A 15,033-nucleotide genomic window follows, 5' to 3' on the forward strand; every position below is an offset into this window, starting at 1 on the left:
CCCAGGGGCTCTGGAAGGGGCGGGGTGGCTTGGGCCGGTGGCTAGATTACGGGCCCGGGAATTGCAACACTTGGTACCTTAGCATCGGAATGCATGATTACAAAAGAAACGGTGTCGTTTGCGTGCAGTGGGGGCTAGGGGAGCGTGAAGCGAATGTGCCGTTTTGAAACCAAAGGACCGTAAGCGCTTCCTCTCTCCCTGCACGAGACCCTCCCGCGGGCCCGGCTGCCGCCTCTGGACTGTCCGGAGAGAACATGGCGGCCCCCGGCGCCCGGGGCTCCAGCCTCGCGGGCCTGCTCCCGGCTCAGACATCTCTGGAGTACGCCCTGCTCGACGCCGTCACCCAGGAGGAGAAGGACAGCTTGGTCTACCAGTATCTGCAGAAGGTGGACGGCTGGGAGCAGGACTTGTCAGTGCCCGAGTTTCCGGAAGGTGAGGGGCAGGCTTCGGGGTGGGGACCCCTCCCGGAACCTCCCCTTCCTCGGGGACTGCGCCCTCCCCTGCAGCGGGGGGCGAGGCAGGGTAGTGCGGCCGCGCGGGGGCGGTTCGCCCGCTGTGCCGCTTCTCCCGGGCCGGAAGCGGCGGCAGAGGGTGGTTTTCTGGAGCGCGGGGACGTGCACTTTCGTCACTGTGTCCCGAGCCCTTGCCCGGGCCTTGTGTTAACTTAGACATTCCACGAATGCTTCGTGGGTCCGGTTGGCGACGATTGAAATGTCCATGCCACCCTGTCGTTGCAGTCTGGTTGCCCAGCGTCGTCATTGCCATCCTCTGTGCATCATCCTGACACTTAGCACGTCTGTGCCACCCACCGTTGTGAACACTCAGGGGACTAATTAACCTTCTCTACAACCCGCCGAGGCTTCTTAACAGACTTATTTTATAGTTGAGGAAACTGAGGCACGGGAAGGCTAAGTAACTTCCTTAAGGCTTCACAGCTAATAATAATCGCCAAAGTCAGACTCTGCAGACCCCGGGTTGGCAAGTATCTTAGCTGTGCCACACTTCTCCGTTCAAAGTCGTGACATTTGTCATTCTTAAAATCTGAATCAATTATGGCCAGTCAACAGGGTGTGAATCCCAGTTCTTTGAGTGCTTGGAACACCAGGGAAATGATACCCGCAGTAGTGCTATTTGGGAAGCACATCTTGCTATGATAAACGAAACCGTACTTTCCCTTCTTTGGTTGGGACTGGCATTGTTTTGTTGGTGTTGGCGTGTCTCCTGGCATGACACTGAAACCACATGTATAGTTAATCGGTTGGATATGGCAGGGTTCAGTATCTCCTGGGAGGTATATCGGAACCTCGCCTCTGACAACAGAGTCTCACGTGTCTTTCCAAGCCTTTTGCTCCTAGCTTCAAAAATGTTTTTTTTTTTTTTTTCCTGTTGCTAATCCTAGGCTGGATTTGAAATATTGTGGAATTATTACAAGAGAATTGGGTGCGTGACTGCTTAACCCATCAAAGAAATTAAAGAGATTATATACATATGTGCATGTTTATTAAAAAAAAAAAAACTTTGTAAGAAATTACATAGTACAGTGTTACAAACTAGTCACCAGTGAGGTTTGGGGGCAATGTTTTTGTTTTCTAGTCTTGTTTATAGTTACACTGGGTGTATTTTATTACCATGAGATTTGACCTTCGTGATTCATAAATAATATAACAAAATATTCAGGCTTCGTATTTGACGTAATCAGATTTTCTGCTGGAGCTGATTATTGAGCTCAGAGTATTAGGTAAGAGTTTTTCTTTGGTTTCTTTATCAGTGAACTATAATCGAGAAGTCATAAACCTAACGCAAACAGTATGCTTTGTTCATTTCTTAAAAGACGTAAGTGTTTATGGGAAACTGTGGTGTAATGGATGGATTCAGACAGATTTGGGGTTAAGTCCTAGTTATTTCATTTGTTAGCTGCATGACTTTGAGCAAGTTACTTGATTTCTCCAAGCCTTACTTTACTACCTTATAAAATAAACCTAGTATTTACCTTTCAGGTTAATTATGTGGGTTAGAGGTAATATATCTAAAGTTCTTAGTTCATAGGAGATCTCAATAAATGTTGGCAGCTTATTTTAAAATTTGAGAGGGACAGAGACACCACGTGGATAAGGGGCAGAGAGAGAGAATCCCAAACAGTTCTGCACTGTCCCCACAGAGCCTGATGTGAGGCTCGAACTCACCAATGGTGAGATCATGACCTGAGCGAAAACAAGAGTTCAAAGCTCAACTGACTGAGCCACCCAGGTGTCCCAAATGTTGGCAGCTTTTAAAAATTATATTCATTGTTACTGTAAAATTGATTAAGCATGGTAAGAAAATAACAGATATTTAATAATAGTTTCCTTACCCCCCAATCTAAGTCACTCGACTACAGAAAATAAATTTAAAAGACAGATTCATAAATATTTTGCCATTAAGATATGAAATATACATTAGTTTGAGGTTTTATGTGATTACTTGATCTGGTATGCAATTAACACTTTAGAAAAATGCGTAATTAAGAGCTCACTCTCACCTAAAACCTCACTAAGTTGGACTATTAAAGCAGAAATACTGGTTTGATTTCAATTTTTTTTTTTTTTTTAGAATTTTGTTTAAATTGAGTAACTCTGGTTACTGCTATCAGGCGTTAGCTGTTATTATACACTTCTTCCACCTAACTTTGGCTTTCAATTTCTATAAAATATTTCCAGATACCTGCTCCGAGGTACAATTAACGGTTTTAGTGGCTGCATTTACTTATAAACCACAAACTCATTATCTTTGTTTTTCTAAATTGGTTAGCTGTGCTTTTAATATTTAACAAAATCTTTTAATTATTAACAAAATTGTAAGTCCTACTCAAGCAATTATATATTCTGATTTTAAAAAGTACAGATTAATGAGATTCCATTTTTCTTTGGAGGGAGGCAAACCCGTTCTTCATCAGTGTTAATACTGCCTCCATGAAATCTGTGATAGTGTATTTTGCTTAACTTTGCATTTGAAATATTTTGTGGTTAAGGCCTCCTTCAAATCCAGAGCATTTTAGTTCTTAGGAAATTAGACATTTTGTATGTTTATCTTTGTATTTTAACACTTTGTTCCTTTTTGAATTTAGTCCTGTCTTGCTGTTCTTAAGATTGAGCTTCTTTCTAAAAAGCTCCTTTGAACCTGATTGTGTACTTAGGTCCTCTTAATATTTGATATTGACTCTTGTTTTTACCTACATGCGTTGATCTTGTTTTCTTTCACACACAGACTATTTTATTTCTGAAAGAATTTAGTAGCTTTTTCTTACTACGTTTGCATATTGCCCCATAATAGCGTCTTTCCCATCTTGCCCCACTGCCCTATCCCCTCCTTGAAATAATAATGGTTTATGTTTTAATGGAAAGTTTTAGATAAATTATCTTTGCCTTTTCTTTTTATCGTAATTTATTTTGTAAATTTCAGGATTAGAATGGCTGAACACTGAAGAACCTATTTCTGTCTACAAGGATCTGTGTGGAAAAGTAGTCATCCTTGATTTCTTCACCTACTGCTGCATAAACTGCATTCATCTACTGCCTGATCTTCATGCATTAGAGCACACATACCCTGATAAAGGTACCTGCCCTTTAATTGGTTTCTAACAGACTGTCCCGGTGTGGGCACTGGAGTAGTGGCTGACTCATTTGCTTATAGGAGAAGGAACATTTGGCACGACTTCAACGATTGCAGAAGTAATTTCTAATCTATGATTTAAGGACTCCATGCACTTTTTCGTGAAGAGTTACGCTTAAAGATAATGGTTTGCCTTCCTCGAGAACCAGACTTAATCTATGTTTCTTCTCTGAGGTTAGGTCATGATTTACTCTTTTATGATCAAGTATTTTTAAAAGTTTGTCTTGTATATTTAGACTGAACCGAAATTTGTTCTATGAACAAATGAAACTTGTGTTTCTAATCTTACACTCTTCGCACTAAGATATAAAGATAAAAGTTCTTATTAGAAAATGTGATTCGACTTCCTTTCATTTCAAATGCATACAGTGGAATGCAAAATATTATAGCAGATACCTTTTCTTTGACCCTATTTTATTAAAAAATGACTTATAAAGGTTAATGTTTTCCAAAGCACACTAGGAAATCCTCTTTTATGGTATTATAAATTCTGAAGATGTAAGAGATTATACTTAGTATTTGCTTTAGAACTGAAATTTTTTCAGATCTTTTTCTTCTTGTTTACTTTTTTCTGAAAAAGAGAGCATATGGGGTGAATGAAACTAATTAAAGGTTCCATTTAATTAGGCTTAAATTAATGGAAGCTTCACACTTGGAGTGATTAAAAAGGAGAGAGGGTCAATGATCTTAGAGTAAAAATCAGAATAGAGTATACATGCACAGAATTGAAAGATATCTTGGTTTTAAAAAGGGAGTGATTAAAAAAAAAAAAGGGACTGATAGGTTAAAATCTTCAGTGCAAGTAAAACCTCCGATGCTTACAAATTGTAATATATTGTATCTTGAAATTGCCAGTCACTGAGATTTATCAAGAACTCCAGTATTCCTGGGAACTAATTTATGTTTTCAAAATTTCATCTGTATTGATTTAAGAAATAAGAGCGCCTCGTTATCTACTAGTTTGGGGTGCCTGTGTGTCTTGGCCAAACTCCTATAAATAAATATATTTATTGAGCATGTAGTATGTGCAGGGTACTCTGCTAACTGAGGAAATATGCAACAGAGTTGAATAAAAAGCATTATGGAACCTGAGGAAAGGCGTAACTCACTTTGCCTAGAAGCATTGGAAAAGATTTCTCAGGAGGAGACAGGCTGGAACTTGAAAAATGAGCAGGCAGGCGTACAGCTGCAAATGAAAAAGGAGCAGGAGGAAGCAACAGATAGACAAGCAGGGAGACATGGAAAAGTAGGTTTCTTGGGGAGAGGTAAATGATAGTTCAGTGGGGCAAGATTGTAGGGGCTCCTGGGAAAGACAAAAGGAGAGGAAGGTACATTAGGTGCAGACAGTTGTGAAGGGTCTTGTTATTAAGAATGAATAGCTTGGACTTTGTCTTCCAGTGAAGATACTGAGGTGTTTCAGGTTGCTTTTGGTTTGTTGGTTTGTTGGTTTGTTGGTTTAATAAGAGGATGACAGTAAGATTTGTGTTTTAGAAAGGCGCTGCAGATCTGGGTTAAGAATCCCAGTGAACTGTTTCCATCCTTAAGACCATCCCTAAAAGACTGTATTTGGTAACTTAATTGGTTAATTCCACACCCGAAGCAAATTCAAACTTCTTGGAATGGATCCTTGTAACCTTTTTACCAGTTTACTGGAAGCATCATTCTTATAGCACATCGTGACAAAAAATAAAAACTAGTTTTGCATCCACATATACTTGTGAAAAGTAAAATACTTGAAGTGGTCCCAACAATGTAATTTCAAGGACGTGTTCAATAATATGCTACTTTATGAAAATGCTAGTAACTTAGAAATGTTTTTATATTGCTGAAAAGATATATTCAATTCATATTCACAAAAGCAGGCATACCCAGAGATTATCACCTGAAAGTTCAATAAGCTGTCACTAAATTAATATGCTTTCTTACAGCGATGTGTCTTGTCTCGTTACTATCTGCTCTGTTTCTGAACATGTTTGCAGCAATGCTAATAGTTCTTGAAGTGACATTCAGCAGCCTATTTTAAATTCCATGGAGTATTCAGTTCATTTTATCAGTAAGCAAGAAATGCTCAGCTAAGTGAGGGAAGTGCTTATTAATTCAAAAACAGCCTGAAAGGGGTCCAAATTAGGACCCAGTTCCTTCTGCTCTAAAACAGCTTTTAAAATCAAGTTTGTAACGGTGACCAGCATCATTTTCCTAATAGCATGAGACATTATAAATGCCAGAGTCTAAAGTAAAAAGATATTTAATAGTAATGAATGGCTCTTATCTTCAAAGATTTAAGAATGTAACTGCCCTAAGCTTGTAATTAATGCATAGTAATTCAGCACATGTTTACATTAGACTGACAGGTACCTTAGGTGGTTTTTGTTTCTGTTTTTTTTCTGTTTCTACTTGAGAGTTTATAAACATGTTTTTGCCTTTTATGCTGGGTACCTTAATGGCATGTTATTATATAATATCCACATGTAGCCCAATGGCTATTGAGGACAAGTACTCTTGTTTTATAAGAAAACATTTATTAGAGAAACTATTTTCCCTATAGGGAAACTATATTCCCTAATATTTGACATATTTTAAAATGTGACTCCTAGGTGTATGCTAATGTATAATTAAATCAGAATTAACGTAAACACCAGAGTACCACCAGGTAAATGCTTGCATTCTCACTATGGGGGAGATGCTATTTTTCTGTTTTATACTTTATTAAAAATTAGAAGAATGCAGTTCTAATTTCATAATGAAACTAAACCTTTCTATGAGTCAGTATGTAATTTGATTGTGCATCAGAGTTCCCCAGACCTTCCCTGGGTTCGGTAATTCTTTAGGAGAACTCACTGTTGTAATTTATTAACAGCTAAAGGATACAGAGTGGAGGCAGCAAAGGAAAAGGTGCTCATGAGAGAAGTCCAGGGGAGACCAAACACAAGACCTCCACTCCTAGTGGAGTCCTACAAGACCACTTAATTCCCAGCAAAGAGTTGTTAGAGCACATTTGAGATGTTACCAGGGACTCTTATTAAAGACTCAGCAATCGGGGTTTTTACTGGGGGCTGGCCAAATAGGCAGCTTCTGCCTGGTGGCATGTATGAAGATTCTAGAGTCCCAGAAGGAAAGCAAGGGTTCAGCATAAACCATATTATTTGTACCAACAGTTTAGGCATAGTGAGACACTCTTCTCCATCCTGAGAATCTCAGGAACCCTCCTGAAATCCAGGCAAGGGCCAGCCTTATAAGCAGACCTTGGAAGAATACCAGGCAGGCATGCCATGTTAACTCGTGTCTGCACACTCTATTTTCGTTTTGCAGCAGTACCTATATTATTCTGTTTTTAAAATAGTTAAAGTAAGGGGCGCCTGGGTGGCTCAGTCGGTTAAGCGTCCGGCTTCGGCTCAGGTCATGATCTCACAGTTCCTGGGTTCGAGCCCCACCTCGGGCTCTGTGCTGACGGCTCAGAACCTGGAGCCTGTTTCAGATTCTGTGTCTCCCTCTGTCTCTGGCCCTCCCCTGTTCATGCTCTGTCTCTGTCTCAAAAATAAAATAAAAACATTAAAATAGTTAAAATATGAAAATATTGGTCAGTTTAGGATGTTTCAGGAGAGATGCAGGGTAATGCAGGGTCAGTTTTTGAAATTCTAAAAAAAAATTTCAAATGCTTTGGCTTTGTGCTTTAGTGTTCAGTGATTTTGATCTTTTCACATCATGGTTGCATCTCTCAGTATGAGACCTAAAATCCTGCTTCTCCACACCCTTCTCTCCCCTCAGGGTGTTCTGGCCTCCCGGGTTCCTCAGTGTCCCTGTTTCTCTTGCCTTAAGGCCCTGACACTTAGCATTCATTCTGCTTGGAATAATGTTATCCTTTCTTGCCCAGTAAAGTGTCATGCTTGTCTTTTAGATCTCAAAATGTCTCCATCTACAATTTTGTAACCTGTAAAACTCAACCGTTTTCAATCTTCCATTTAAGTAGGTTATTACAATGTTTATGATTAACTATACACTCTAGTATATAGTGTATAAAATACAATGTTGTACATATTACTGTATATAATTATAATCTAGTACAATTCTGTATATCTATATCTCTGAAAAACAAGACCTTTGAAGATTTCAAAGTGAGTTTTTGAAGTTATTTTATTACTGATATTTTAGAAGCAGTTATTCTTTTTATACAGCTTGTCTTTCCCTCCCTTCCTCCCTCTCTTCTCTCCTCCTTCCTTCTCCGTCTCTTCCTTTCCTTCTATAATTTATTTTAAATGGAGTGTTTTGATCCCTGTGCTCTCAAAATATTCATAAAGTGAAGAATCTTTGACATTCTATTTTTATTGTGTACAATTAACATAAAAAGCAAAATAGCTTGAGAAAAATCTCCATACTTTAAGGTTATTGACACTGAAAAAATGGGAGGCATTGTTACTTGGCAATTGTCTTTGTAGATTAATATAGATATTCTATTTAGACAATATAATATGGTTTATATATTGTATAGATATATAAATTTCTTCAGTATTTATGCCCTGTCTATTCATCATTTTATTTTCTACTAAGTACTGTGCTAGTGAATAATAAAACATGCATGGTCCCTAAATAATTAATAGGAATTACAGTCTAACAAGGGCAAGACTTATAATCAGATACTCACAAATATTTTTATAATTTCTGATTAGTACTAAGAAGAAAAATGACAGGTGCTATGAAAACAAATAATGGAGTTTAATCTGGAGGAATTAAAGAAAGCTTTCTTAAGAGTGAAAATTAAGCTTGAGATGTAAAAGGAAAGTATGGCTTTACTAGGTGAGAAAGGGTGAAGAACATTCCAGGCCAAAGGAGGATTGTGTGTTAAGGCATTAAAGCAAGAGGAATAATGATATTCTGGAGGAACTGAAGGAAGGCCAGGTTGCTCTAACACCCTGAGGGGAGGGGAAGAAAGGCGTGGAGAACATGCTGGGGAGATGAGATTTAGTTTTTACACAAAGAACAATGGCAGATTTTCTGGAAGAGGGTGACAGGATGAGATTTGTGATTGTTTCAAGATCTGTCCCACTCTTGCGGCACCTGAGGGGCTCAGTCGGTTAAGCTTCTGACTTCAGCTCGGGTCATAGGATCTCAGTTTTTGGGTTCGAGCCCCATGTCAGGCTCTGTGCTGACAGCTCAGAGCCTGGAGCCTGCTTTGGATTCTGTCTCCCTCTCTCTGCCCCTTCCCCACTCGTGCTCTGTCTCTGTCTCTCTCTTTCTCAAAAATAAACAAACATTTAAAAAAAAAACAGTCCCACTCCTGGGTAGGTAACTAATTAGTGGACAAGACTGGATGTGAGAGATTTGTGACAAGGCTGTTGTGCTTCCTATGAGACATGACAATAGCTTGAAACTAGTTATAGAGGGATAAGGTTAATAAGATTTGGTCATGGATTAAATATGGGTGATGAGAGAGGGCTCTTTGGTATAACAGAGATATCCTAGGTAGGTTTTTGGCTTGTATAATTGGACAGATGACGGTGCCATTTGGTGAAAGGAAACACTATAGAAAGGACAGGTTTGGAGGGGAAAGTCATGTGTTTGGTGTAAATTATCTCTGAGACTTGCACTTCATTATCCATATGCCTTCCATCACTCCTCGGGCTAACAACCTAGATCCTTTAAATCCTTTGCTCCCCTTCATTCCCTGTCCTAGTCACTTCTTCAGTCTCCTCCATCGTTCATACACTCTGGCTTCCATGTTTTGTCGCCATGGAATCTCCTTCATTGCTCTCTTCACTTAGTTAACACCTTCTAAAGGCAAACATCTCCCATTAACCTTCACTTCTTCGAACAAGTGTTGGCTATGTTGATCAGAGGGAATAGATGGATGGATGTATATTTTGGTACATAGTGTGTATGTATGTATATCACACATGTAAAATATAGAGAGACATGACTTGGATTCTTAATTCATTGGGCTGTAAGTCATTATTTAGATATTCATATTGCCCCTGTTGGATGAATGGGATCCTCTTCAAGCTGTCACCTGTGTCCTTTTGATCCATGCTTCTCATTCTCCGAACACTTCCTTGTCACAACAAAATATTTAAAGATTCCTCTTATACTTTCCCAGCCCCTTCCGTGAATCAGCCATTTCTCCAAAGAGCTCTGATTCTGTTTAGTATTGAATATTGGGAATGGGTTTGAGAAACCCAAGATCTGGGTACATCCTGCACTCATTGCTACTGGGGTGTCTTTGCTTCTAGTCCCTCCCAACTAGTTAAAAATTACTTAGACTAATCCTCCCCACTCCCCATGAGGTTATGTTGTTCGTTTGAAGTACAGCTAGATTCATTTGTTTCTGTTTGTATTTTTAGTTGATTATATTTGTTTTTGAGTATGTGAAATCTTAGCATGGTCCTGAAAGTCAGAACTATACAGAAAGTATAGCTCCATCTACCCATCTCTCTACCTGTTTCTTTTCTTTTCTTTTTTTAAACATTTATTTATTATTGAGAGACAGAGACAGACAGAGCATGAGCATCGGAGGGGCAGAGAGAGAGGGAGACACATAATCTGAAGCAGGCTCCAGGCTCTGAGCTGTCAGCACAGAGCCCGAAGCAGGGCTCGAACTCACAAACCGCGAGATCATGACCTGAGCCTAAGTCGGACACTTAACCGACTGAGCCAGCCAGGCACCCCTCTACCTGTTTCTAGTTTCCCATTCTTTCCATCCCTTTCCAACATGATTTCTATTTTTTTATTTCTCTTTAAAAAAAAAAAATACTGGGGCACCTGTGGTTAAGACTGTTCAGCATCTGACTTCGGCTCAGATCATGATCTCACTGCTTTTGAGTCTGAGCCCCATGTTGGGCTTCTGGGCTGAGCGCTCAGAGCCTGGAGTCTGCTTTGGATTCTGTGTCTCCCTTTTTCTCTGCCCCTCCCCTGCTCCTGCTCTGTTTCCCTCTCTCAAAAAGAAATTAACATTAAGAAACAATTTTAAAAAATACTAACAGTGACCTACTGTAGATGTTTTTAAGTGTTTTGCTTTTTTAATATAACAATTTATCCTGGAGGCCACTTCATATAGAGAATTTCCTGATTATTTTTATAGAACTCCATTTTGTGTGTGTGTGTGTGTGTGTGTGTGTGTGTGTGTGTGTGTGTATGTCTGTGTACACCAGAATTTATTCACTCACTGTCCTGTCCTATGTATTGGCCCTTAGGTTGTTTCCAATATTTAGCAGTTACAGTGAATAACCTCATGGTATGTTTTTGTATTGCTGGTGGCATATCTTGGGGGTAGATTCCTAGTGGTGGGATTTCTGGGTCAAAGTTAAATGCGTATAATATAGTTTTGTTGAGTATTGCCACATTGTGAGCCAGGAGGGTTGTACTAGTTTGTGTTCCTAGACTGTGCCTCTTTTCCCACTGCTGCTCCAGTAAAATGTATTGACATGTTTTTTGTGTTTTTTTTTAATATAATTTATTGTCAAGTTGGCTAACATACCGTGTATACAGTGTGCTCTTGGCTTTGGGAGTAGATTCCCATGATTCATCGCTTACATACAACACCCAGCAGTCATCCCAACAAGTGCCCTCCTCAGTGCCCATGACCCCGTTTCTTTGCCCCCTGGCCCCCTACCCCCACCAACCCTCAGTTTGTTCTCGGTATTTAAGAGTCTCTTATGGTTTGCCTCCCTCTCTGTTTGAAACTATTTTTCCCCTTCCCTTCCCCCATGGTCTTCTGTTAAGTTTTTCAACTTCCACATATGAGTGAAAACTTGGTATCTTTTTCTGACTGACATTTCATATCACTTATTTCATAACACTTATCATAATACCCTTCAGTTCCATCCACGTTGTTGCAAATAGCAAGATTTCATTCTCATTGCTGGGTAGTATTCCCTTGTATATATAAACCACATCTTTATTCATCAGTTGATGGACAGTTGGGTTCTTTCCATAATTTGGCTATTGTTAATAGTGCTGCTGTAAACACTGGGGTGCATGTGCCCCTATACATCAGCACTCCTGTATACTTTGGATAAATTCCTAGTAATGCTATTGCTGGGTTGTAGGGTAGTTCTATTTTTAACTTTTTGAGGAACCTCCACACTGTTTTCCAGAGCGTCTGCACCAGTTTGCATTCCCACCAACAATGCAAGAGGGTTCCCGTTTCTCCACATCCTCTCCGGCATCTATAGTCTCCTGATTTGTTCATTTTACCCACTCTGACTGGCGTGAGGTGGTATCTCAGTGTGGCTTTGATTTGTATTTCCCTGATGATAAGCAATGTTGAGCATCTTTTCATATGTTGGCCATCTGGTGTCTTCTTTGAAAAAGTGTCTATTCATGTCTTCTGCCCATTTTCTCAGTGGATTATTTATTTTGCTGGTGTTGAGTTGGTAAGTTTTTTATAGATTTTGGATACTAACCGTTTATCCGATAGGTCATTAGCAAATATCTTCTCCCATTCCATCAGTTGCCTTTTAGGTTTGTTGATTGTTTCCTTTGCTTTGCAGAAGTTTTTTTATCTTGATGAGGTCTCAGTAGTTGATTTTTTGCTTTTATTTCCCTTGCCTATGGAGATGTGTCAAGTAAGAAGTTGCTGCGGCCAAGGTCAAAGAGGTTGTTGCCTGTTTTCCCCCCTAGGGTTTTGATGGTTTCCTGTTTCACATTTAGTTCTTTCATCCATTTTGAGTTTATTTTTGTGTATGGTTGACACACTTTTTTAATTTGTACTGATCTAATAGGTTAAAAAAAAATGGTATCTTTGTGTGGTTTTATTTATTTTTTAAGTAAACTCTACGCCCAACATGGGACTCAGACTTATGATCCTAAGATCAAGAGTTGCATACTGTACTGAGCCAGCCAGGTACCCTTTGGTGTAGTTTTAAATTACAGTTTAGAATGTGTTTGAAAATCTTTTCTTGTCTTTGTGGCTATTTATTGTAAGTGGGGTTTTGTCTACCATTCTATACTCCCAACTGGCTATTGTATAGGTATATAAAAGCTGTTGATTTTTATCTGTTAATTTTGTATTCTTTTTTGTTGTTATTTTATGTTCTGCTTCCTAAATCTTTTACTATTTTGTTTAGTTTTGTAATTGATTCTCTGAGGTTCCCCTAACATGCTATGTTATTTGCAAAGAAATTTTCCAAATCTTATCTCTATAATCGATTTGTCTAATTTTGTTGGCTAATAGCGCCCCCCCCCATTCATTATTTAATAGTAGTAGACAGTGGGCATCTTTGCCTTGTTCTTTATCTCATTTGGAAATACTTACTATTTTTCTCCATTAAGTAACAGGCTGGTTTTAGGATTTAGTTATATTTTATTTAACCAATTAACAAAGTATTGAGGGACAAAATTCAAGTAAATTATATCTCAATATACCTGATGTTGAAAACCGAAATCTCTCTCTCCCATTTCTGGTTTTGGAGGAGAATGGAGGCCACCTAATTTTGAATCTCCCCACTTATCTTTTCCTCTCCCTCAAACATAAAAACAAGGAGAATAAACAAAACCACACTTGATCGTGCCTTCAGCAATACTAGGAGGCCGAGAATATCATGCTTCCAAACTACCTGTAATTTGAGAAATAAACTGAATTCCATTAAAGGTCCTCTTGCTGGAAGCCTGCAGGTGCTAGAACAGGGATGGGGGGAATTTGAAAAGACCCCATGGGGAAAAAAAGGAGAGTGGTTTAGAGGTCTTGGGCTAAGCCCAGAGTAACCCCCTTACCAGTAGAAAGAGAAACTCCACCACTAAGTGCAAAATACTGAACACATGTTTGGATCATAGCACCAGCTCTTGAAAGAGTTTGGGCCTAAGAACAGAAGCCTCAGAGCAGCATTGCCTCTTGGAGGGAATGAGACCTAGAGATGGGGTTTCCCCTGGAAGATCCTCTACTTAAACAAACAAAGAAACAACAACAACAAAAAAAAACCCAAAAAACAAAACCAAAATGTTGAGGATCTTGCAGGGGAAAAAAAAAATAAGAAAATACACATCAACCCCTTCTTGCAACAATGCTATCCAAAAATGAAACTGCACAGAGAAAGAGAACTGTCAGAAAAGTGTACTCTCAATCTAGGAGCCCTGTCCACAAAATGGGTGGGAATATTAAAAAAATCACATCCATATAAAATTGTAAAAAGCTGAAAATGTTAAGTCAGAGTTGAAGTGCTGATGAACATTCCTAATGATCACAAAAAAACTGTAACACAATCCTCCATATTGAGTTACACATCCTCAAACAGCGTTTAAGAATAATTTAAAAAGATCTTGAACCAGAAATTCACAAACGAAGGGGTGCCTGGGTGGCTCAGTAGGTTAAGCCTCCGACTTCAGCTCAAGTCATGATCTCGTGGTTTGTGCGTTTGAGCCCTGCGTTGGGCTCTGTGCTGACAGCTTAAATCCTGGAGCCTGCTTTGGATTCTGTGTCTCCCTCTTTCTCTGCCCCTCCTCTGCTCGCAACCTGTCTCTCAAAAATAAAAAATGCTTTTAAAAATTCAGAAACTAAGAATGGAGATGCACACCCCCCCCCCCATGCAAGAGGTAAGGAGTGTTGATTGAATTCAGAAAAGAAATAGAAGGAAAAAGTCCAAGTTATTTTAGAAACGAAGACTAAATTACAAGGTGCCTAAGGGGCAGTAAATTCAAATAAAAATGTAATAAGGGGCATTTAAATCAGGGGAGAAGAACAAACCTAAAGAATGAAAATAAGCTAAAGAAGTAAAAATAGAGGAAATGATTGAAATGAAAGACAAGCAGAAGAGATCCAACATAAGGCTACTTGGAGACTGAAGAAAAATCAATCAAAACAACTGACCAAAACTAATACATAAAATTAGAATCCAAGAAAATGCTCTGGCAATAAAAGAAACCTTGAATCTACATATTGAAAGGTACTATCAGATAGCAGAGAAAATTGACACGGAACAGCCCAAGAAGTATCTTACTTTAAACTATTACATTTTAAAGATGTTTAAAAAATATCTTCAGGGCCTCCAGGAAAAACAGTGACTTTCAAAAACATGGAAATTAGGACAGACTTTATATGAATAACACACAAAGCAAGGCAACAGTACATTTTCTTTTTTTTTTTCTTTTTAAAAAAAATTTATTTTTTTTTTAATTTTTTTTTTCAACGTTTATTTATTTTTGGGACAGAGAGAGACAGAGCATGAACGGGGGAGGGGCAGAGAGAGAGGGAGACACAGAATCAGAAACAGGCTCCAGGCTCTGAGCCATCAGCCCAGAGCCTGACGCGGGGCTCGAACTCACGGACCGCAAGATCGTGACCTGGCTGAAGTCGGACGCTTAACCGACTGCGCCACCCAGGCGCCCCCAAAAAAAATTTTTTTTTGAGAGAGTGTGTGAATAGGAGAGAGGCAGAAAGGGAGACATACAATCTGTAGCAGG

General features: G+C 39.2%; 1 protein-coding gene across 1 annotated transcript in view; it reads left to right on the plus strand.

The window, feature by feature from the left end:
- The first annotated feature begins 43 nt into the window (after positions 1-43).
- The window catches only part of NHLRC2 (NHL repeat containing 2), a 60,113-nt gene continuing 45,123 nt past the window's right edge, over positions 44-15,033 (plus strand). Inside the window, exons 1-2 of the mRNA XM_047824625.1 lie at positions 44-432; positions 3,439-3,591. Of these exons, the coding sequence (XP_047680581.1) occupies positions 255-432; positions 3,439-3,591 (331 nt within the window). The 5' untranslated portion in view covers positions 44-254. The remainder of the gene's footprint in view (positions 433-3,438; positions 3,592-15,033) is intronic.

Source organism: Prionailurus viverrinus, chromosome D2 (assembly GCF_022837055.1).
Source record: "Prionailurus viverrinus isolate Anna chromosome D2, UM_Priviv_1.0, whole genome shotgun sequence".
Taxonomy (NCBI): domain Eukaryota; kingdom Metazoa; phylum Chordata; class Mammalia; order Carnivora; family Felidae; genus Prionailurus; species Prionailurus viverrinus.